Source organism: Ochotona curzoniae, unplaced genomic scaffold, assembly GCF_017591425.1.
Source record: "Ochotona curzoniae isolate NIBS_2020 unplaced genomic scaffold, NIBS_Ocur_1.0 contig_2692, whole genome shotgun sequence".
Taxonomy (NCBI): domain Eukaryota; kingdom Metazoa; phylum Chordata; class Mammalia; order Lagomorpha; family Ochotonidae; genus Ochotona; species Ochotona curzoniae.
The window spans coordinates 16,804,475-16,828,918 of NW_024465556.1; the positions used below are offsets into that span (position 1 = coordinate 16,804,475).

The 24,444-nt window shown below is 41.3% G+C and overlaps 1 protein-coding gene across 4 annotated transcripts in view; it reads right to left on the reverse strand.

Moving 5' to 3' along the window:
• Positions 1–24,444, reverse strand: part of MICU1 (mitochondrial calcium uptake 1) — a 137,414-nt gene that overhangs the window by 36,121 nt on the left and 76,849 nt on the right. For all 4 annotated transcript variants that reach the window (XM_040975926.1, XM_040975925.1, XM_040975924.1 and 1 more), the window contains one exon: positions 14,692–14,889. In XM_040975926.1, the coding sequence (XP_040831860.1) occupies positions 14,692–14,889 (198 nt within the window). The remainder of the gene's footprint in view (positions 1–14,691; positions 14,890–24,444) is intronic.

Sequence of the window (24,444 nt, forward strand, 5' to 3'; positions counted from 1 at the left end):
AGAGTAGCAGCTACTAAGCACACATTATTTATCATGAAAAATAATAATAATAATGAATGTTAGTTAAATAGAAAAAAGTGGACCCGGTGCAGTAGTCTAGTGGCTAGACTTTGCCTTGCATGAGCTGCTGGGAATCCATATGGGCACCAGTTCATGTCCTGGCTGTTCCAACTTCCTTCCCATCCAGCTCCCTGCTTGTGCCATCACACTTGTGTCTGCAGTTTAACTACATTTAGAGAAAGACAAACTTTCTGCCTCTACAAACACAGTAATATACAAGAGGACTTCAAAAGGCTTAGGAAAAACAGAATTAAAAGATAAATTTATTTTGGTAAAAAAAATTGACAGTTTTGCTTCTGATTCAGCTCTCTGTCTATGCCTGAGGGAAAACAGCAAGCGATGGCTCAAGTTGGGTGCCTGCACCCACACAGGAGTCTCAGAAAAAGCTTCTGGCTGGCTCCTGATTTTGGATCAGCTCAGCTCATTTGGTGAGTGAACCAGAAGATGGAAGATCTCTCTTTGTCTGTGTCTCCTTCTGTCTTTAACTCTGTTTTTCAACTAGAAATGAAATAAATAAATAAACAAACAAACAAAACAAATCTTGGTAGGCAATTATGGTTTTATACCCAGAATGAGATAGTCTCATTAAAACAATTATTGCCTGAAGTTTTCCATAGCAGCAATTTCACAGATGCCTGATATGAAAAAAATCAACTGTGGCTCAGTGAGAAAAATGATCATGTTCAAGGAATCCATCACAGGAACTCTCCATGCTGCCAAAAGATGCATAATCTAATTGAGAGAAACCCAGGTCTATTAGAGGAAAAAAACATCAAGGCATATCTTTTTTTTTTTTTACCTGAGTTGCGCTAAATGTTAAGTTGCATATTCTCAAATTTCTACCCCATCAGAAAAGTAGTTTGAAGACACCCCTGTGTAAAATCAGTAATTGCCAATATTCCTCAGTCTCAGAGCACAAAGCTCAGTTGCTCTCACTTCCTGCAATGACTGACCCTTTCTTAGCCAGGTGTATGCGCTTTCATCAGGCCTTCAATGCCATCTGGTTTGGGTTACGCACATGCCAGGCATTAAGAAAGTTAATAGTGAGCCCCAAACCCTCTGAAAAGTTCTTGTGGAGGGCTGGCATTGTGACAAAGTGAATAAAGCCTGCCAACTGTGATACTAACATCTCATATGGCACCAGTTCGAGTACTGGTTACTCAACTTTCAATTCAGCTTCCTGCCAATGGCCTGGGAAAAGCAGTGGGAGATGGCTCGTGGACTTAGGTCCCTGCCACCCTCACAGAAGATCTGGATGAAGCTCCTAACTCTGGCTTCCACTTGGTCCAGTTGTGGCTACTGCAGCCACAGGGTGAATGAACCAGAGGTTGGAAGACCTAGCTCCACCCTCAAACTCCCTCTCTCTGTGAAAATCTTGCAAATAAATAAATAAATAAATATTTTAAAAAGTTATTATGGGAGTGCAGAAAAAAGTTATTTATGGAGTATTTGGTGAGATAAGTATTCAACAAACAACGGAATGGCTATATAATTAAACACTCTGAAGACAAAGTACAGGGTACTCTGGAAAAGTTCACCACATGCGTAATCTAATCTGGGGTGGGAAGGTGGTGATGCAGCAAAAGCAACACAATGAAGTGGTTTGACTGAGCCTGGAAGGGGAAGGAAGGGCATCCCCAGAAAACAGCCAGTATTGAAAGGCTCCAAGGTGGAGGAGTGACTGGTATGAATCGGAGGAGGAGGTCAAATTAAGCACCATCTATGGGCATGGGCTCCAGTCTTCGTACTAAGACCAGTGCTACCCCTAAGCTGTACCTGGAAGAGTCAGGTAATTCATCCAAGGTGGAATGCAGGTATTTTCATTTCATAGGGCTTTCTCTTGTTTGTGCTAGCAGTGTTTCCATCATTGAAGGCATACTTAAGTCCTTTAAAATGCTCTTCATGCTCCTTTTAAGGGACCCGCAACAGCCGCTATAGCAACGCGAGTGACCGGTACAAGGCACAAGGGGCAACGGCAACTATTAAAGAAACTGCTCCTGTTACTTCCTGGGGCTCTGGAGACAGGAGAGATCCCCTACTGTCAAGGGTATTTGATTTCAAAAGTTGGATGCAGCACAGAAGGTGAAATTTATAACCTGTCATTCTCAATTTATGCCTTTCCTACACTTCACATTTCCACCTTGCCCCCTTTGTGAGTAATAAGCCTCAAATTATCTAGGAAAGATACACACTACCTGTGACCTTGTGGCATCAGTGAAGACTGTCACTTAAGCATGAGGAAACATCACAGTCAGTCTGAAGGCAGAGATGAAGTTGATTAGTATTTTAGATCAGAGTCAACCAACCAAATACTCTAAAACTATGCCACCATGGTAACAGTGAAGGAAATGACACATTCTTCTGTTACATATTTACCAGCTTACACTACCAGAGAGGTAGTTATTTCAAATATTTGAAGTTATCATCTAATCAGGGTTAATATGTAGTTAGGGTATGACACAGCAAGGTAATATTCATTTACAAAAAATCATAAAAATTTTATTCTGCTTTTAAGGTCTGCCCTGTCCTGTCCATTAACAGATGGAGCTGGTTGACTACTGAAAAATCTGGGTGGGAAGGCGAACCTTTTTGGATGACCTCTGCTTAGTAGGTTCAGAAAGGACCGGAAGGCTATGTCTCAGCAAGTCGCTATGAAATTACTTATGCCTCTTCCAATAAATGGAGTCAGTGTACTCACTGGATCATGCAACTCTACATTATTTTCAATGGCAGAAATTGAATCAAGACTACATTAACATCACAGCTGAGTTTATATATACTTGCAAGTGAGGAAAACCAAAGAGACTGTTCCCTCCAGCTATCATAACCCAGTCAGATCATAAAGCTACATATTGAAAGTGAACTATAAAAGTGAATTCAGCTTCACATTTGGCACAAGAGTATGCCATAATACTCTTAAGATAAGCCATGGGGATACAAATATTATACTAGGAGAACTTTACTTAACATTTCATGGGAGAAAAAACAGAAACACTCAGGAACTCCCTGCAGCCAGTGTAAGATTAGTAAACCAAACAGTTCCATTTCTTAGGCATTGGAAAAATCCCTACTTTAGAGTCAAATGCAAAAGCTAGTCTCAAATTCTACCCAATATATTATTTAATGAGAAATGCTGGGAGTTTTGTGAAAAATTCAGTGCCAGGGAAGGAGAATTCCTGATGGCAAGTAGAGTATGCTCTCATTTCTTTTGTTACGATCACAGATGAGTGAGATATTAGAGCTTACTTATAAGACATCTAAGAAAAACTGTGTAAGAGGAACACCAATAAGTCATCAGTTTCTGCCCAAATGTTTTACATGCATTAGACCAAAGAAATAAAACATTTGAGACACCCAAAGGGCTGCCATTAAAGTGAATAGATTATTCAAGTGTTCAGATTGATGCTTCCTCATTAACCTGAATGTTGCATGACAGGATGCATTTCTCTGGAGACAGATGGGACTGGGATTGGAATATGAATTTGGATCATAACGTCTAGCTGGGGATCTGCTGCAAGGGAGGAATCACAGACACCACTCACACACTAATACTCCTAGGAAGCACGAGTCTTCTGGGAGGGAGACGGAGGAGGCCGTGCTGGACTCAAAAGTCAAGGAAACAGGGGAGATGCAGAGACTCTGAGCACTGCTATGTGAACCAGAGAAGCAGCGAAGCACCCAAAGTAAAATGGTTCTATGGATGAACCACTGGGGTGGCCTCTGTGGTGGGCCAGTGCTGGGAAAGCACGAGGGTGCTGGCTCCAGGAGACGGTAGCACTGCTAGCATGTCCCTGGAACCCACCTTGACCGAATCACATTTAGCAAAGTGACGAGTGTACAGAAGTGGTGACCTGGGTTTACATGTCTCCTAAGGAGCCCCCACTCCTAACATACTCACTCTCCTGTAGTTTGTTCCCACGATAGACCAGCATACATCTGTGACCAAGAACTATAGGTCTGTGACTGCAAAAGTGACAGCATGTCCTTCTGAGATGGACTGTGGCTTCCCCTTGGCTTGCACTCCTGGCGTGCTCTGTGGGCAGCCAGCTGCCTGGTATGAGAGGGCTGTGAAGAAGTCCAGAGGATGGGAAACTGGAGCTTCTGTCCTCAGACATGGGAGTGAGCTTGGAAGAAGATCCTCCAGCTTAGGTAGTCTTTCAGGAGAATGCAGTTACGGCTGACATCTTGACAGGCAGAACCCGCCAGTCAGCTGCTTCTAGGTTTCTGTCCTTTAGAAATAATGTTATTTGTTTTGTGGTTTTAAGCTGCTAAGTTCAGGTTAATTTCCTTCCCTGCTTCCTTCCTTCCTCCCTCTCTCTCTCTCCTTCCTTCCTTCCTCTCTCTCTCCTTCCTTCCTTCCTTCCTTCCAAGATTTATTTATTCCTACTGGAAAGGCAGATATACAGAGAGGAGGACAGAGAGGAAGATCTTCCATCCATTGATTCACTACCGAAGGGGCCGCACTGGCTGCAGCTGAGCAGATTCGAAGCCAGGAGCCCAGAGCCTGGAGCCTCTTCCAGGTTTATCACATGGGTGCAGGAACCCAAGGTTTCTAGGCTGTCTACGACTGCTTTGCCAGGCCACAAGCAGGAAGCTGGATGGCAAGTGGACCATTGGGATTAGAACTGGCACCCATATGGGATCCAAGGACAATCAAGCAAGGACTTTAGCCACTAGGTTACTGTGCTGGGCCCATTCAGATTAATTTGTTACACAATAATAGCTACTTAATAAAGAGGCAATGTTCCAATTTTGGAGGGAAGGAATTAAGAAACTGTCTCACTTCCTACTTTGAAGACCCACTAGTTAGAGCCTAGGCAGCACTTCCTTCCTTAAGCCTTTCGATGGTTTCCGACAGCTTTCAGTATAAAATGTCCAAACAATCCAGCCTGGTACACAAAAACACTTCATGATCTGTTTTTACTTGCTGGAAGTACCATCTTCTCTATTTTCTTCCCTTCTATGCACTTGTTGCTTTCTCTGGAATGAACTTTTGCTACTATTTTGTACATACTTGTCTCTCTAAACCTAAGACATAACTAAAGCAATTTATTTCATTAGTCCTCAGAGCTTTTTTTCCCGTTAAAATTTTATTTATTTGAAAGGTAGGATGAGAGAGGAAGGGAAAGAAAGAAGAAAGAGAGAGAAAAAAAAGAATAGAGAAAGAGAATGAATGACTTTCCATTAACTCACTTTGCTATAATGCTTGCTCCTAAGTAGCTTTAATAATAATAATAATAATAATAATAATAGTAACAACAACATCAACAACAACAACAAAGCCGTTGAAGCTAATCTTAGGGTAGACTCATAGAAAACAATTAAGGAGAGTGGTAGGGGTGGGTATTGGGAGAAATGGCATTCAATAACAAGAACTCAAAGAGACTTGACAAATAATCATTTCTTAGCTGTTAACGGAACTGAGAAGATAACAATCTGATATAATATACAGCCTCTGCCCAACAGTGGCATTTGCCCAGGGTATGAAGTCACCAGGCTGTATGTGACACGTTATTTATTCACAAGTTTCTGTGAAGTTGGCTCTGGTTCCCAAGATGCTGTCTAGACTCCCTTGATTCCTATAAAGCTCTGTGGCAAGCTATTGGCTAAAGCAATTTAAAAAATTCATTTTCTCTCAGAAAGAGAAAAATTAGGCCTATTAGTTCATTGAGGCCAAATTAGTTAAAAGATAAAACAAACAAACAAAAGAAAGGTTCTCCCGCCTCCAGGCTCATCAGCACAGTCATCACTAGCCCTAACTCTTCACTTCAAAATGCTCATAAGTTTCAAAGATCAGAAATTTGAAAAGTATATGCAGTTAAAAGTGGCTACATAGGAGATAAAAATAAAAGCTCCAGGACCAGCACTGTGGCCTAAGCCATCACTTGCAACACTGACATCCTGTATTGGAAAACCCTTTCTGAGTTCTAGCTGTTCCACATCAACCCAGCTTCCTGCCTGTGGCCTGACTCAGTTCCGGCTGTCACAGCCATCTAGGAGTCAAACAGCAGGTGGAAGATCTCTCTTTCCCTTTGCTCAACCTTCTCCGCAGCGCTCCCCGACAAACACTGGCTCCACCTTTCAAATAAAACAATGAATCTTAAACAAAAAAGAGCAGATTCAGTAGGTATCATTTTTTTAAATGTTTGTTTTCATTTAATTAAAAGGCAGACATGGGGTGAAAGGAGGCAGGAGAGAAAGAACTATTTCTCAGCTGCTGTTTTATGCCCTCCAAGGCCAGCAACAGCCAGGGTTAGTCCAAGTTGAAGTCTGGAGCCAGAGACACTGCTGAAGTCTCTAATGGGAGTGCAGGGAGCCAAGTACTTGACTCATCATCCCTCGCCTCCCGGGGAGTTGGATCAGAAGCAGAGGTGAGACTCAATGCCAGGCACTCCAATAAGGATGCTGGCATCACAAATGGTGGCTTAATCCACCACACCACAACGCCTTTCCCTGTAGACATAATTGTATTCTTGCTTTCTCATTCTAACAGACAGAATAAACATAATCTGCCTTTAGGCCCAGCTAGGTCTTGGCAGCAACCTGGAGAAAGCTTTTCCTCTCCTTTCTTGCCCCCTAGTTTTCATGTTTCTTAATGCTCTCTGCAGATCAGCTTTGAGGGCACTGGGTCCCCTTACCAACATGAGAACATCTAGAGGATCTACTAATTGTAGCTTGGCTTGGGATAGACTTGATAAGAAAGGTCATTCTCTCTGTCCTGGCTCCAGTCCTTGCATTACTCAGCACTTCTCATCTTTTCTGCAACTGAACAAAGAGCAGATGAAAACTGCTCACTCTCCTCATCATATAAAATGAAGAGAAGAATGAGAGTTGATTTAAATAAAGCCACATCTGGGAAAACTTCCTATTCTACTTCGCAGACTGACACCTCACTTTGTAATTCTCACCACATCATACACCTAGCTCTGTATTCGTAACATTGGACAGAAGTCTGGCTCATTCCTCTTACCTTGATGAGCTTCTTGGAAGCACAATAATGTGCTGTTCATCTAGGTATCTTGAACATTGAGTACATTTCCTGGAAGCTAATGTCAGTTAGTAGTTACAAAAGACTATAAAGCCAGATGGCCTGGAATCAAACCTCAGCTCCATCTTTCTATATGTGAGATTTGGGGTACACACACATATTTAAGATTTACTTATTTCTATTGGAAAGGCAGAGTTACAGAGAGAGTTATATATAGAGATTCTCCATCTGCTGTTCCATTCCTCAAATGGCCGCAATGGCCGGAGCTGAGCTGATCCAAAGCCAGGAGCTTCTTTGGGTTACCCACGTGGGTGCAGGGGCCCAAGGAGTTGGGCTGTCTTCTGCTGCTTTCCTAGGTCATAAGCAAGAAGCTGGATTGGACAGCTGGGAACCAAGAGTTGAACTGGTGCCCATATGGGATGTTAGTGCTGTAGCCATATGGGCTAGCTTAGCCTATGACACCACACATCAGCACCATGGGGCATGTAATTTGATTTCCTTGCACCAACCTCACAGCCTTTTGAAGATCAAATGAAAGAATATGCAATAAACACTGAGAATAGCCTCTGTTTCATGGTAAACTCTTGTTGGCTACTATTTTTATTATGTCATGTATGTGCAAATTTCTGTTAAAATTCTCAAGACTGCAGGGGGAATTAGATATGGAGCCATAACTTTATGGTCAGCTTCCTTGATGCTACTTTTTGTTCTACTGTGTCGCATTTCAACTCTACTGTAAGATAAACACTCTGCTGTGTGTGAAACTAAACATTTAATTAATCCTGCATGATAAATTTCAGACAAATGATCTAGGAACTTTTTAGTAATTTTTTATGCACTGGTACAAAGCTCATTCCTGAGTTGAAAAGCATCTAAAATCCACTTAAAAATCATTGCTAAGACTCCTTGAACAACAGATTGAGGAAAAGTTTTCACTGGAGGAAGATAAAATCTTCCTGATTCACTTATGAGCTCCTTTTTTAACCTTGTGGTCAGTGCAAAATGAACTTAGAATGTTAAAAATATCTCAAGACATAACACTCTAAACAGTGCCAAGAATTACAAAGGTATCATTCACATCACTGACTTTGGAATTGCAAATAATTTGCAAATCAAATAAAAACATCAATCAACAGTTTTCTGCACTCAACGATCAATGTGCAAGGTCAGATTCAGAAGGACTAATGCCTTTTAAGGATCATGGCCACCTAACACATTTAAGCAACAAAGTGTCACTCTTACATTTTTACTAAATAACTATTGAGGTATCTCAAAGATTGCATTTAAGGGGCTGTTACTGTGACTTAGTGAGGTAAGCCACTCCCTGTGAGGACAACATCCTATATGGACACTGGTTTGAGTCCTGACTCCACTTCAGATCTAGCCCCCTGCTAATGGCCTGGGAAAAGCAGCTTAAAAGGGTACCTTTGCTTCTGTGTTAGGGCTCCTACCATGGAGGAAACTTAACCTCTGGCTTCATCTTGGCTCAGCCCCAACTGTGGCCATCTGGAGAGTGAACCAGTGGAAGGAGGATCTCTCTCTCTCTTTATAACTCTGACTTTCAAATAAATAAATACATCTTTTTTTTTTTCACAAGTGCATTTAAAATGTCAAAGGAGCTTTGTATCACTCATTCTATTGCCAGTGAATCTATACATCACAAATGCTAGAAAATTTGTGCTAAAAGGAATAAAGGAAACTGCAAATTAAATCAGAGTTTAGTTCAGGATTTTATTATTATTTTTTCACACTAGCTCACCTAGTCTAGTCTCACCAGAAAAAGATTTTGAATCTACTCCATGTTATGTGGTACAGGCAGAAAATAAAATTCATATCAAATGGATTAATAGTGAGACATGGTTTACTTAAAAATTATTAAAGAAAAGTTGCTTTTATCTTTATTTACTTGTATATTTTAAAAAAGGAAATTATTTTCTCAAAACTCCCTGATGTCTAGAAAGACTATTAGGTTGGATGCATAATGTTATAGGTATAATTTGTTAATTTTTAGTGGGTAAATGCATGTCTGGATGTAACAAATAAGTCACTGGAAGAAATTACCTGACAGAACTGCAAGACATAAAAATACTTTATAATGACATTGCTTATGCGCAAAAGTGTTTCCATCTTAGTCTACTGTGCCACACCGGCGGCCCCTCACTATTTCGGTGCCTTGGAGATGGGGAAGAGGGCAGTTATTGTTGTCCTACACTTGATCTTAGCCCAAAGGCTGAGCAGCCATAGCTACTATTATCCTTTACATCCAACTTACCTTTAGACAACTGATATTTACACATCCTTAAAATGTGACAATTTATGATTGGTCATAAAATAAGCAGGTTAATCCCAATTCACAAAAGATTTCATGCAATGGATTAGGAGTTTATTAGATAATACTTTTCATTTTTTTTGCTTTATATTCTGAAGTTGGATTATTCCTTCCTGTATAAGTTAGTTTTTACTTTTCTTTTACATGACAGCACCTTTTCTCTTTCTTCCCCAAATTAAAATTAATCATACACTGTAAAAATTTTTTCTATTATCTTTTATTTTTGACTGACATGCTACAGTCTTCAAGAAATCAATGAATATATTAACTAGAATTAGACTCTGCACTTGTCTCCAAGGAACAAAATTCAATAGTTCTTGGTAGCTTTAGAAGAAATTTTTAATAAATCCAAAAAACAGTCTTAAAACCTATCATGTTTTTTTAAACAATAAGCTTTTTCTTTTAAGATTCATTTTTATTTTTTGATTTGAAAGTCAGGTATACAGAGAGAAGGAAATACAGAGAGAAAGATCTTCCGTCCACTGGTTTATTCCCCAAGTGGCCGAAACAGTCAGAACTGAGCCAATCTGAAGCCAGGAGCCAGGAGCTTCTTCTAGGTCTCCCACATGGGTGCAGGACATCCTCTACTGCTTTCCCAGACCCCAGGCAGTGAGCTAGAAGGAGAATGGAGCAGCTGGGATGTAGACCAGTGCCCATTTGGGATCCCAGCATATGCAAGGTGAAGATTTAGTCACTATCGCACTGCTCATCACACTGGCTCTACCATGCTTTATGAAGGCATTCTTTTAAACCCAGGTGTTTTTAGTTCACAGAGAGGTTAAAAAAAAGTGGGGGGTGGGAAAGGAAGGGAGAAGGTGGTTGTAATGAAATATATATGATCAGAAGTAGGATATTAAAATATGTAAAACAAAAACAAAACACTTGTAAGAGATTGGGCATTTAGCCCAGCAATTCAGCTACCTGTGTTCCACATCAAACGGCCTGCCTTGCACTCTCAGCTCTGGCTCCTGTCCCCAGTTTCCTACCAGTGCAGACCCTGGGTGGCAGTAGAGACGGCTAGGGGTTCTTGCTTCCCACAAGAAATAGCCGATTCGTAGCTCCTGGGCTTTAGTCCCTTTTGCTGTAAACATCCGGGGGGAGAACCAGCAAATGGGAGCCATCTCTGCATCTCAAATAATTTAAGATAATCTAAAAAGCTGGTGGTTCTCATGATTAAGTTTAATTAGACTGTTAATATGGTTCCTATCTTACCAATACAAAAGAGTAGATTTCTTCTCGCTCATAAGACTTGAATAACTTGAATAACGAGAACTGGGAAAGGTGGTGGTAGTGGTGGAGAGGGAAGAAAACAGTAGATATTCAAGAAATTTGGCTTTTTGCTCTTCCTAATTATTCTTCTTTTTGAAAAAATTTTATATAGAATTCTCCCAACTGACCTCAATTGGAATCCTGGCTCTTTCTTATAACAGGTATTTTACCTCTTTGAGTTTCAGTTCCTACGTGTCTAACATGAGCATAATATGCCAAAATCTTGACAAGGTCTATGAAAAATAAAATAAACTAGTAATAAACAAGTATCTGACAGATTATGGGTACTCAGTAAATATTCAAAAACTTATCCCTCTTCCTGCTGGACATCAAATTTGAAAAAATAGCTAGCATTTTCTTTGCTCTCAAAGCTACGATAGTGAGAAGAAAAAAAAAACCAGAAAACTAAGAAACACTCAATCTCTTTGATCCCAAAGTTTAGATAAGCAGGTAAGTTATGAAATAAAATCTGCGAGAAAGAGAATGAATGAAGGAATAAAAAACCCGTAAGAAATTATCAAGACCCTATCAATCATTGCCATTTCCCTCTCAGCTGTGGTGGTGAGACTGTATTTCAAATGTAGTGAGGGGAGAAATTACCCAAACTTTTCAAAGTGAAATTAAAAGTATTTCATGAAAGCAAAAATTGCTGCCGTTTTCCAGATGTTTTATCAGAAATATACTTCAAAATGAAAGTAAGGGGGCTTTCCATCACTCAACCCTTTTGGCTTCTACAACATGCACATGGCAGAGGACATACAAAAAAAAGGCAAAAACACATGTACTACAGGTATGGCACACCTGCCAGCCAATGCGAGGAAGGTAATACCACAACAGGTTGAAAGGGCTGCCATAACAAACCACCACAGACTGGGTGAGTTAAACAACAGATTCTTTTTTTACAGTTCTGGAGGCTAAGTTCCAGAACAGTGACAGCAGGGCTGGTTGGCTCTGCGGCTTCTCTCCCTGGGTTACAGACGGCTGCCTTCTGGCTGCCTCGTCACAGCCCTGCCATTCTCTCACATCCTGCATCTCGGCATGTCCAAACTTCCTTGTCCAATAGAGACAACTGTCAGCTTTGGATTATAGCCCACCCTAATGACCTTGATGTAATTTCATTAGCTTTGAAAGGCCGCCCCTGTAGATATGGTCACATCCTAGAAATCGGGATATAAGACTTCAGCCTGGGGATTTGGGGAGGGAGGCAAGGGAGCATGGGGAAATTCAGACCTTACCAACAACATCTCAAACTCCGCTTTGTTTTATAAATGAGAAGTCAGGCTCCAAGAGAAATCAAGTGTTGCTGGCTACATACAATTAGAACCAGAGTTCATGCTATTTCTCCTATTTATTCTTTTTTAAAGAAATATAAATCTAGGGCCTGGTGCATTAGCCTAGAGGCTAAAGTTCTCACCTTGCCTGCTCTGGGATCCCATATGGGTGCTGGTTCTAATCCCAGCAGCTCCATTTCCCATCCTGCTCCCTGTTCATGGCCTGGGAAAGCAGCTGCGGACGGCCCAAAGCCTTGGGACCCTGTACCTACGTGGTAGATCTGGTAGAGGTTCCTGATTCCTTGCTTCAGACTGGCTCAGCACCAGCCATTGTGGCCATTTGGGGAGTGAATCAGAGGATGGAAAATCTTCCTCTCTATCTTTCCTCCTCTCTGTATGTCTGACTTTCAAAATAAAATACAATAAAATAAAACAAAATAAAATAAAATAAAAAATAAACCTAGTTGGGAAGACAAAGTAGTACATGAGAAAATTTTAAGTGAGGAAGTATGAATACAGAGGTGCATATTCACTGGGCCTGTGTCATTATAAAGAATTTAGGCTTTTTAACCTCTTGTCTGCTCACACTAACTGGCAAGAACCAGAGTGCTGTGGTTATTTCAAAGATAAAGTTCTCTGTGTGTAATCAGATAAAAACAAAGCTTCAACCAACTAGAAACATTAGAAACAGCTTAATTTATGATATTTTTGGTAGTTAATTAAGAACTGACTCAATAATCACGTCTGCTTCAATTACTGTTGAAAACTTTTCAAATCGCTTGCGAGGCGGATGTACTGCACTCCTTGCATGCAGCAGAGACAAACTGCTGAAATCCCACATGGGCCGCCTTTTCTGATGCTTACTTAGCTCTGTGCTCTGCCTAGAGAGGGAAGCTCTACCCAGCAGTGCGGAGGCCGTTATCTGGGAGAGGAGCTGTCAAGCTTCTCAAGGCAGGCTGCATCCAGTTGTCTTCCTCTCCCTTAGCACTTGCCCCTGTGATGACGCTACCAGTTCCACCACAGAAGCTTTTGGCTTTGTTGAGCTCCAGTATCTGAGCTATTTTTTAATAGAAATTCTCTGAGTATAAATCACAAAAATACATTTATGGTTTGATCTGATCCTTCTTACTATTCCCTCTTTCTGAATAATGAGCAGTATTCTTATGAAAACTGGAATTCAGCTGTGATTTTTCAAACTGGATTGAATCAGATGAGTGAAAAAGGTGTGAACAGCACATCAGAATCTTGGAAGAGAGAGCAGATAACGAAGTGTAACATAAGCGTTAAAAACAAAATAGAATGGGGATAGGTGACACTGGTGCTGTGGCCAGCTCTGGACATTGTGGTTATTTGGGGAGTGAAACAGCAGATGGAAGAACTTCCTTTCTCTGCTTGCGGCCCGGGAAAGCAGTACAGGGTAACCCAAAGCCTTGGGACCCTGTACCTGCATGGAAGATCTGGAAGAAGCTCCTGGCTCCTGGTTTCGGATTGGCTCAGCTCTGGCCATTGCGGCTACTTGGGAAGTGAATCAGAGGATGGAAGATCTTCCTCTTTTTCTCTCCTCCTTTCTTTATATCTGGCTCTCCAATAAAAATGAATAAATCTTTAAAAAACAAAGTAGAGGGTGGTACTGTGGTACAGAATGTTAAGCTGCTGCCTATAGTGCCAGCATAATAATACAGACACCAATTTGAATCCTGGCTGCTCCACTTCTAATCCAGCTCCCTGCTAATGGTTTGGGAAAGCAGCAAAATATGACTCAAGTAGTTGGGCCTTTGCACTTGTGTGGGAGACCTGGCAGAAGCTCCTGGCTTCTGGCTTCGGGCAGGCCCAGCTGCAGTGCTGCAGCCATCTGGGAAGTGAATCAATGGATGGAAGATCTCTCTCTGTAACTGCCTTTCAAATAAATTAAAAAAAAATTTTATTGGAAAGATAAGAGGACAGAGAGGAAGCTCTTTCATCCCCAAGTGGCCGCAACGGCTGGAGCTGTGCTGATTCGAAGCCAGGAGACAGGAACTTCTTCTGGGTCTCCCGAGCAGGTGTATGGTCCCAAGGCATTGGACCATCCTTGACTGCTTTCCCAGGCCACAGGATGAGAAGCTGGATGGGAGGTGGAGCTGCTGGGATTAGAACCAGTGTCCTTATGGGATCCTGGTACGTGCAAGACAAAGACTTTAGCCACTAGACTGCTATGCTGGGCCCTAAATAAAATAAATCTTAAAAACAAAAGTAGCAGTGTCATCCAAATTTTTCCTGTGTTTTTAGTCACAGTATTTAATGCATGAAATTTTGAAAATGTTAAAGCAGGTACACACTGAAACAAAGGTCTAAAAGTAGAAAAGTAAACTTGTAATTCGCTAAACACAGTCAGATCCCTTTCTGAGCACACAAACCCTGACATTCTGTGTTTCTAGATCTTGTTCTCTTGGTAAACTGTGACAGCAGAAGTTGTACACTGTTCTTCCCCATCACTTTGTGGTACTTATCACATGTTAGCAAAGCTGGGGCCACCTGTTCAGGCTGAGAACTGCTCAGACCCCCTGAATCTCCAAAGGCAATTAAGACTTGGAATGTAGACATTTCTGATTTTCTGTTCCAGTCACATCACTCCTTGACATTTCTATAGAACATGTTATTTCCCACCTGCTGTCAAATTGTACATCACTGATAAGGTTCAAACTCATCCCACAGTAGGAGGGAGATAGCATGCCTCTAGCACAGGCCCGCCCATGTGTGCATGTGATTGGGTCTCCTAAAGTCTGTGCGACACTTGCCTCCAGCTTCAGGACATCATGCTGAAGTTTACGCTGAAACTCGAGGAAGTTTTTGATCGTCAGTTTCCCCTTGAGATCAGCTCCAAAAAAGTAGGTAGTAAGGGCTGAACATAAGCCAGACTTGAGGGTGTTACCAGTCGTAGGGCGATCTCGGTGACGCATCCCCATACTGGTTTGGGAGCGGATGATGCTCTGGACCTAAAAGAGAATCAAATCCCATCCAAAAACCATTACAAAGTGAAAAAACACAGAAAAGTAAGAATATAAACTCTTCTGTACTATTTGCCTGCACTGTTTAATTAGCACAGTGTACCATGAAGGATGCTATGACAGACTGGCTGCTTCCCTACCTCATTTCCTTTTCTTCTGGGGTACCAGCCAGAGTTCCTTACATAGCCTCCTCTGTGAGTGTATGTGGTTACAGAGCCCAGAACTAGCCAACAGAAAGCAAGTGGAAGTCATATGTCATTTCAGGCATATGATCCCCCATGTTGTTTCTATCTAGGAAGCCACATGAGGCCTGCAGGGTCACAACACACAAAGCACCCCAGTCTCTGAATCAATACTTAGCGACTTCTTATCACTCCTTTTAAACTGCATTTGTGTAAACAAATTCCTACTGTCTTCAGTTACTGAAATGTTGAAGATGTTTTATAAACTGGGTTTGAATTTCCATCACATTAGTGATCTATTTCATTAAATGCAAAGCCCTGTAATGTTCTTAATTTATCGAGCAGTCTTTGAACCTAGCAGTATGAGGAAGTAGGAAGAACAAAAGTTCTGAAGTCAGGAAAGACCTTTTTCAAACCCATCAAGTACTAGCAAGTTACTCAATTCCCAGTTTCTCAGTAAAGTGGGAATAGTATTTTTCTTTTTATTTACAGGGTTGTTGTTAGGATGAGAGATAATGTACACTAAGATCCCTGATGAGTTTTCCACAGAGAGAGATTTCAATAAATGATAGTTGTTACCATGTTGATTAGATATTTCATCATATATCATTCTTATTTAAGCAAAAATTTATCACTGTCTTTTAGTCTAACATAGTACTGACATAAAGATCAATGTTAAAATGCTAAGAATTTAATTTTCTTCCCCACAAGTACATTATACTAATTATTATGCATAACCAACAGAGCAAGGAGACAGATAATTCAAAATTGGTTGTAATTCAAGTTTTGATATTCTGTAACATTTACTTACCCTTTTACCAATTCAATTTGACAAATATATCCTGATTATGAACTATGTCTATTTGCTAAGGAATACAGAAAACAATTACACTTGGCTTTGCCTTCAAGGGGAACACAATTTATTAGGGGATGTTGACTTGTTATTGATGGATGCTAATTTGTACCCAAATGAAAAATAAACTGTAACTTCAGCATATTCTTTTAAAAATCTTTTAAGTTCAACATATTAATGATTGCTTCTTGGAAATTTGTTTATTGAGAGAGAGAGAGAGAGGGAGGGAGAGAGAGAGAAAGAGAATGAATGTGAGAGACAGAGACAGGGCTGTCATTAACTGGATTATTCCTCAAATACACACAATGGCAAGTGCTAGGCCAGGTCAAAGCCAGCAGCTGGTAACTCAATACAGTGCTCCAAGAGGGTGGTAGGGACCCAGTAATTTGGCCATCATCTGTTGCCTTTTTGGGTCTGCATCAGCATGAAGAAGCAATTGGGAATGGAACTGTGATATGAAACCCAGTACTCTGCTATGGGATGCAAGCATCCCACCAGTGTTTTAACTGCCAGACTAAAAACTTGCCCTATTTTGGTATATTATCATTCTTTTAAGATTTATTTTATTTGAAAGGCAGAGTTAGTGAGCGGGCAGAGTTAGAGTGTGAGTGGTGGTAGGAGGAAAGGAGAGGTGAGGAAAGAAGAGAAGAAAAAAGAGAAAAGATCTTTTATCTTGTGTCATTCCCCAAACGGCTATAATCTGGAGACATGGAGTCCGATTTAGTTACTCTGTAGTAAAAGCAGAATTGAGGCAGGCCACTTAACATGTATGGGTCTCCATTTTCCCATGGGAAAAATGCAAAGTTACAGTATATTACCTATACAGTTCCCTATAATCTAAATTAATATCTTAAATGGCTGTGATTTTTTTCAAGGGCGATGTTTCATCAATGTAAATTAAAGTTAGCTGATGTCTGTGTCTCAAAGCTCATGAAAACTGCCAAGACAAACACACAATGGAATTTACAATTATTTAAGATTTCAAGACCTCAAATACAAGACAATCGGAAGCTTACAATGTATTTTACCCCTACCTTTGATTTCATGTATTGAAATTCAGTTGCCAATGTGGTAGCAGTAAGAGGGTGGTTAATGTGATGAGAGTTCATGACTGGTGTGTGGGGGTGGAGCATTTGGGAGGTATTAGCATGAGATGAGGTGATGAAGGTGGTGCCCCATGATGACACTGGTATAGTGGCTTTCTATGTATGCTTACTCTGTCTCACCACATGATGCCCTCTGCCATGTTATGATGCAGCAGGCAGGCCCTCGGCCAGATGCCTGCACCATGAAACCTCTCTTCTTAAAACATCTTTATTTATATGAGGCAGGTAAAAAATGATTTTTATGAAAGACAAAGTGGGGGGAGGAGAAAGAGAAAAAGAGAGTGAGCAAGAGAGAGAAATAGAGTGAGCGAGAGAGAATATGAGTATGTTTCATCTATCAGTTCGCTTCCCATATGGCCACAACCAGCCAAGGCTGGGCAAGGCTGAAGCCAGGAACCCCATCCAGATCTCCCAAATGACCAGCAGGGACCTTAGTACTTGAGCCATCACCTACTGCTTTCCAAGCTGTGCATTATTAAGAGGTTGGTTTGAAAGCAGAACTGAGATTCAATCCCAGGCCCTCCAATATGAGATGTGGATGTTTCAAGTGGCAGCTTAACCCTCTGTGTCACAACACCTGCCCCAGACCTCTCTTCCTCTCAAATTATCTGGTCTCAGGTATTTCGTTAGTGACAAAAAATGGACTAAGCCATCAGAGCAAAGCTTTTTATTTAAAGGCAATGCATAATTTATTTTACCTGCCAGAATGTAAGTACTGAAGGATTCTCAAATCGAGCAAACCAGTATGGAGTATCAGTGTCAGGATCTGCCAGGATTTACATTTTGCCTATAGCTATAAATACTGCAGTTCATGTCCTTCCTCTGGCAGTAGGTTAAAGTATTTTTCCCATAGAAAACATATCTACTAGCAGTAAAAAGTACAATGCTAAGAGTGTGTGTGTGTGTGTGTGTGTGTGTGTGTGAAAAAGGAGTGCTTTTAGGGAAAACTGGCTAATGTGACAGCATCTTCATTACTGATTAATTACAGCACAGTCCAACTATCAGTATTCCTCCACTTATTTTAAAACATTTTCAAATAGCAGATATTAAAAGTGGTGTTGAGCCCAGGGTTTAAGATGAACTGGCTCCACAGTGACGTACTTGTGTGCAATTCCTGTCTCTGGCTCCCAATTTTCCTGTGCACACAGACCTTATGAGGCAGCAGCAGTGACTCAAATAATTGGGTTCTAGCACTTATGTGTAAGACCTGGACTGTGTTCCTGGCCAGTGGCTTTGGCTCAGACTGGTAGAAGCATCTGGAGAACGAATCAGCTGATGGAAGGCCCTGCTCCGCTGCTTTCCCGGTCACATTGGCAGGGAGCATGGAGTATTGCAATGGAGGTGGAGCAGCTGGGATTTTTGGCACTCACGTGTGATGGCAGTTTTGTAAACAGTGATTTACCTCATTATGCTACAATGCTGTCCTCAAAATATTACATCTAAGAAATTTTAAACATCACTTAAAGATTTCTGTAAGTATACTTGTGTTTGGAGAAGACAAACACAAAGAAGCAGTCCTTACAATTTTTCAGGTTGCAAATATTTTCATAAAACATATTTAAAGAACTCTTTGTCAGGCACAGTCCCTGCTGGTGAGCACAAGAACAGAGGCTGGGAGCAGCCCAGACCAGGCCATGTTTTTTTTTTTTTCTTTTTTTAAAGATTTATTTTATTTTTATTGGAAAGGCGGATATACAGAGAGGAGAGACAGAGAGGAAGATCTTCCGTCTGATGATTCACTCCCCAAGTGAACGCAACGGCCGATGCTATGCCAATCTGAAGCCAGGAGCCTCTTCTGGGTCTCCCACAGGGCATAGGGTCCCAAAGCTTTGGGCTGTCCTCGACTGCTTTCCCGAGCCACAGGCAGGGAGCTGGAAGGGAAGCGGGGCTGCCGGGATTAGAACTGGCGCCCATATGGGATCCCGGGAGTGCAAGGCAAGGACTTTAACCACTACGCCACCGTGCCGGGCCCCAGACCAGGCCATGTTTGTTGGCATATGTGTGGGTCAGGTCTGGGGGTAGGACTAATTCATAGCACCAACTGGCAGATGTGACAACCAAGATGGCTGCATGGGTCAGGACTTGGGGCTAACTGAGCTGTACTTGGCTGTAATATCTGCCAGCATGATCTGGAACTGGGGGCACACCAGATGGAACCAGACTGCAACAACCACTGGCAAATGCCAAGGTAAGGCGGGCCGTTCCAGATTGGGCTGCAGCACCCCGCAGCACACATAAGACCTGTGGTAGGGAAGCAGGCTCAATGGGAGTCTGCGGGGGTTCCCCTGCTGGGCTACTGTTGCCACCGGTGAGTGTGACAGCTGGGACTTGGGGTGGACCAGGCTGCACAGGGCTACAAACCCATTGGCCTGTTTGTGAGGTGGGTTAGGGGGAAAGCCAGGCTGGGCTAAGGGTATCCATGGGTGCATGTAGGAGTCAGAATAAGTGCAGGCTGGTTGGGCTTTGCCACAGCATCAGTTGGCAAGGGCTAGGACTTGGAGCAAGTCCTGTCAGGCCAGACTGTAGAATCACCTGGAAAGTACAAGATCTGGAACTGGAAGTGGGCCTACTAGGGAAACTGGGCATTCCTTTGAGGGACTACATTGACGAGCATGAGCATCAGGGCTTGGGGCAGGCCTGGCTAGACTGGTGGTAACCCCCACCAGCATAAGTGTGGGTTGGATAATGAGATAGGTCAGGTTGAGCTAGAAGCACTCACTAATGTGTATGAGAGCCAAATAGGATATAGGTGGCACAGACTGGGCTAGTCTGCTGCACATACCAGCATATTCAAAAACCAGGGCTGGGAGCAAACCTGGTGGGAGTTATTGGGAATCACTCTGATTAGGATGCAGTTCCTGATGGTGTGAAAGCTGAGTGTGTGGTGGTCAGTGTTAGGCCAGCCAGGTCACAGCACCTGCTGGTTTGTGTAAGAGATGGGGTTGGGGAGAGAACTACACAGGCAACTGCCATCACCAGTGTGTGTGTTGGCTGATGTGGGTGATGGACTGAGCTGGCCCCAAGCTGGTTGGCACACACAGGAGTAAGGTCTGGGGACATTTCAGGCAAGGTTTCTCTGGAGATCCCTGCAACTGGACCACTGGACTCAGAACTCCAACCATGGGGAAAATCACGGGATCTATGGTCTAACCGTGGAGTGCATGTGTCAGAACAGGTCTCCTCAGTTGCTGAAGCCTATATAGTGGACAGGGTGTTAAGATGCACTTGGGGGGCAAATCACTGAGGATATCTGGTACCACGACATAGGATGGAAGGCAGAACAAACTGGACAACTCTCTGGTCAAGCTTTGACAGCAAGTATCTGGGCGAGTGGGGACTCTAAGGTGGACTGTGTCAGCCAATGGACCTTGGAAGGATTTCCTCAACCTTGGAGTAAAGAAATCAACAGCACATTAGAACTACAGAAACCACTAAAGCAGTACCCTGGGAACATGCTCCACCTCGGCATCCTGAGATGACATCGGGTAGCCATGTCCCATCCCCAGGTACTGGTGCAGTTAGGATGCTAGGATCAGCCCTCTCCTCTTTTCTTCCCTTTCTTTTCCCCAGATATATGAAGGAAAAAAAAAATTGACAGAATTGTCTCATGCACTTTCCCCTATTTCTCAACCCCTCCCACCCTCCACATGGGCTTGCATCCTTCCTAAATATGTAATCATAAAAAATAAAATTTCATTAAAAAAACCATATTATTTGGAAAACTTTTGTTAAAGGCATCACATCAAACAAATCAATTAAACTAAACATGTGAATGCTTTCCGTATGCTATGTACTATGGAGAAAGCCATGAGAAACAGAGCGCATTTTGAAATAGAAGCTCATTCCTTTTCTTCTGTCTCACAATTGATTCTTATCACTTTTCAGATAATACTATTATCCTATTCAAGACCGTTTCGGTTATGGCCTTGAATGAATATACCTTGAGTGAATGTTAGTATAATCAATATGAGATTTTTCTTTTAAAAACCATTTTTTTCCCCTAAATTAACTGTTTTATGATCTACTATAAAATGAATCAAGGAAAGGGATCTCTGTGACAGATGGGTGAGAGAAAACTTACAATTAGTATCTGTAATTGTTCAGTGCTTTTCAGTCATTTGTGCTCAGATCTAATCAAAGTGCCTCTGGGAAGAGATGCTTGAAAGGGCAGCTAAGTATTAGATTGCAGGGTAGGCTTTGGCCTAGCTGTTAAATATCACCTTGTATCATGTAACATTAACTTTAGGAAGAGTGATGGTGAAATACTCTGAGGTCTTCATAGTGATTCCATTTAACTTTTGATATACTTGAAAAATAGGCTGTAATCCCACTGATTTCTCACACGGGAAATAAAAAAAAAAAACATACAAAAAGTATTTTCAAATGATTAAGTCAGATGTTTCCTAAGAATGTAAGCCATAGAAAAACAAAGCAGAGAAATACCAAGGAGAGCTGTTTACTCAAATGCTAAATCTAAGGGACCAGCGTCGAAGTATGGAGAGAAAACACTGCCTACGAAACCAGTATACCATGTGGGTACCAGCTCATGTCCTGCCTGTTCTACTTCTGATCCAGCTCCGTCCTAATGACCTGGGAAGAGCTGTGGAAGATGGCCCAAGTGCTTGGGTCCCTGCATCTATGCAGGAGACCTGGGTGAATTTCCTGGCTCTGGGCTTCCATGTGACCCAGTCCTGGCCTTTGCAGTGAACCAGCAGATCGAAGATCTCTCTCCTCTCTGTTAACTTAAGATTTTCACATAAATAACTAAACAATTTAAAACTGCCACCTCATGAGAACCATTTTCCAAAAATTTGTTTTTAGCTGCTTGAAAGGTAGGATGATAGAGAGAGAGAGAGAGATTGATTTTCCCTCTGCTGGTTTACTCCCCCAGTGTCTAAAACAGTCAGGTCTGGGCCAGGCTGAAGGCAGGTGCTTGAACATTACCCAGGTCTCCAGTCTCGGCAGCAGTATTTGAGTCACCACTTGCTGCCCTCAGGGAAATACTAGCAGCCAGATGGATTGGAAGTGGCAATCTGCTAATGGGATGTGAGTGTTCCAAGCTGTAACCTAAGCTATTGCATCATTCCATAACTACTTTTTGTTTTAAATAAAAGTTTTCATATCAAACATCTCTATGATCAATAATACAAATTACACCTGTTCAACAAGATCAATTACAAGAGACCATATTAAACAAAGTTAGTACTCCTTTCCTTGACAAGTGAACAGATGAGGAAAGAGAAGTCATGCCAACAACAAAGCCCATGTGCCCTAAATGTAAACCTAGGAGTTTAGAGTCTACAATCAGTATAGAATTGATGGCAATTTTGTTCCTGAGGGTGTATTAAATAATTTTTGAGGTCATTTAAAAACTATGGTTATTCTTTTTGTATTTGCTTTTTCTTTCCCCTTTTGTCTCCACTATCCTTTTACCTCTTTTTCTCTTTTTAAGTTTATTGGAAGCCCTCTCTTAGCATTTAATACTTGAAAGTCCTTAATCTACTTCTGGTAATATCAGTAGTTTTTCTCCAGACATTGCTTCCTAAAAATGACCACTATATATTAGACAAAAGGCATCAATAATTACTGAAGGCACTAGAGAAAAGATTATGGGCAGACACTGAGGTGGAGTTGAGACTTGGCACTGCATGAATTTCTCACTTTAGACCACTTTGAGCTGAAAGTCTCCAGAATGTAAGAATTACATAAAATTTCAGTAAGAGGTCCTTAGCTTTTCTGACTTGAAAAACCAGAGAACAGAATTTGAAGCATCCACAGGCACTAGAAAGTAGGGGGAAATCCCCAAAAGAAAGCCTCCTAGATTCCATTCCTGTACACCCTGGGAGGCAGCAGGTGATGAATGCTCTCCTGCCACACACATGTGAGACTAGGAATGAGTTTTAGGTCTTTGGAGAGTAAATCAGCAGGTGGAAGATCTCATATATCTTTTTGTTAGTTTTTCACATAAAATGAAAACAGTTTAACAGCCAGATAAACAAAACTAGAATTCTTATGATAATTAGAAAATTTCATTACAAAGAGGGTAGGGACATAGAACCCAGGAATAAAATTGGAAGTCAAACAGTAAAGGCAGTGCATTTAAATCCAATCAAATCAAAGGAAGACATTGTGACAATAGGTAAAAAAGCAAAACCCATTTGAAGGTCTAACACACTATCCAGAAAAGATTTACTTTAGGATGAGGGGAAAAAGCTGACAACAGAACAACAAAATCATTAATAACACAGGTTAAAAAACCATGCAAACTAAAATACTCGGAAACTTATAAAACACTTCTAAGGTAATGAATCAAGAAGAAAGTCACCTGGGAAACACAAACTATTTAAAACTGAAAGATAATAAAAAGTATAACATATCAAAGTTTGTGGGAATACGGTGATAGCAGTGCATAAAAACAGCTATCCTTAAATGAAAATATTAGAAAATTCCCCAAGTCAATGTACCATTTTAAGAGGTTTGAAAGAAATCAAAATAAATAGAAGGAAATAAATAAAAGCAAAAATCAGCTAGTTAGAAAACAAACTGTAGCAAAACTAATAAAGCTAAGTGTAGTTCACTGAAAATAACGCAATAGCTAAACCCACAGCTGATGGGAAAAACAGAAGGCAGGCAGATCATCATTACCAGGAATGAAGAAGCAGCTAGCATTACAGATCCTATCACCACTAAAAGAATAACAATTAGGGAACATTATCATAAGACTATGCTAATTAACAATTCACATGTAAGGCTAATTTGATGGACTGAGGAAACATTCAGGCAAATCAAAAGGAAGGCAAAAGAAGTATTCTAAGAAGGATTCACAAATCAAAGGATAGATTCAGTACAAAAAAACTAATTTCCTGAATTAAAAAGATATCGAGGCAATATAATTCTCATTTCAGGGCTACAAATAAGATTCAATTAGCTCAAATAAGTGTATTATTAAAATAGACTGAGAAAAAAAGGAAGAATAAATCAAAGAAAATGAGCAAAACAAGTTAGTTCTATTTATTGATTTAACAAATGTATTTGGAAGGGAGGGAGAGGGAGAGAGATGGAGAGGGAGGTTGGGAAGGGGAGAGTGGACACATCCCCGGCTTTGCTCCCAGTGCAGCAGAGGCCCTCAGAGCCGGGAGACAAAACTCAATTAAGGTCTCCCATGTGCGTGGCAGAATCCCAATTATCTGAGCCATCACTACTGCATCTCAAGGTATGCATCAGAAGGAAGCTGGAGATGGGAGTAGAACTAGGTTCCAATCCAGACACTCTTATACGGCACATAAGCCTCTCTAAGCACCAGACCAACTGTCCAACCCTGGTTTTATTTATAATTATCTAAAGCTTCATCTAACACCAGTGACACACTTTTCCAAAGGCAGAATTTCCACAGAAATACAAT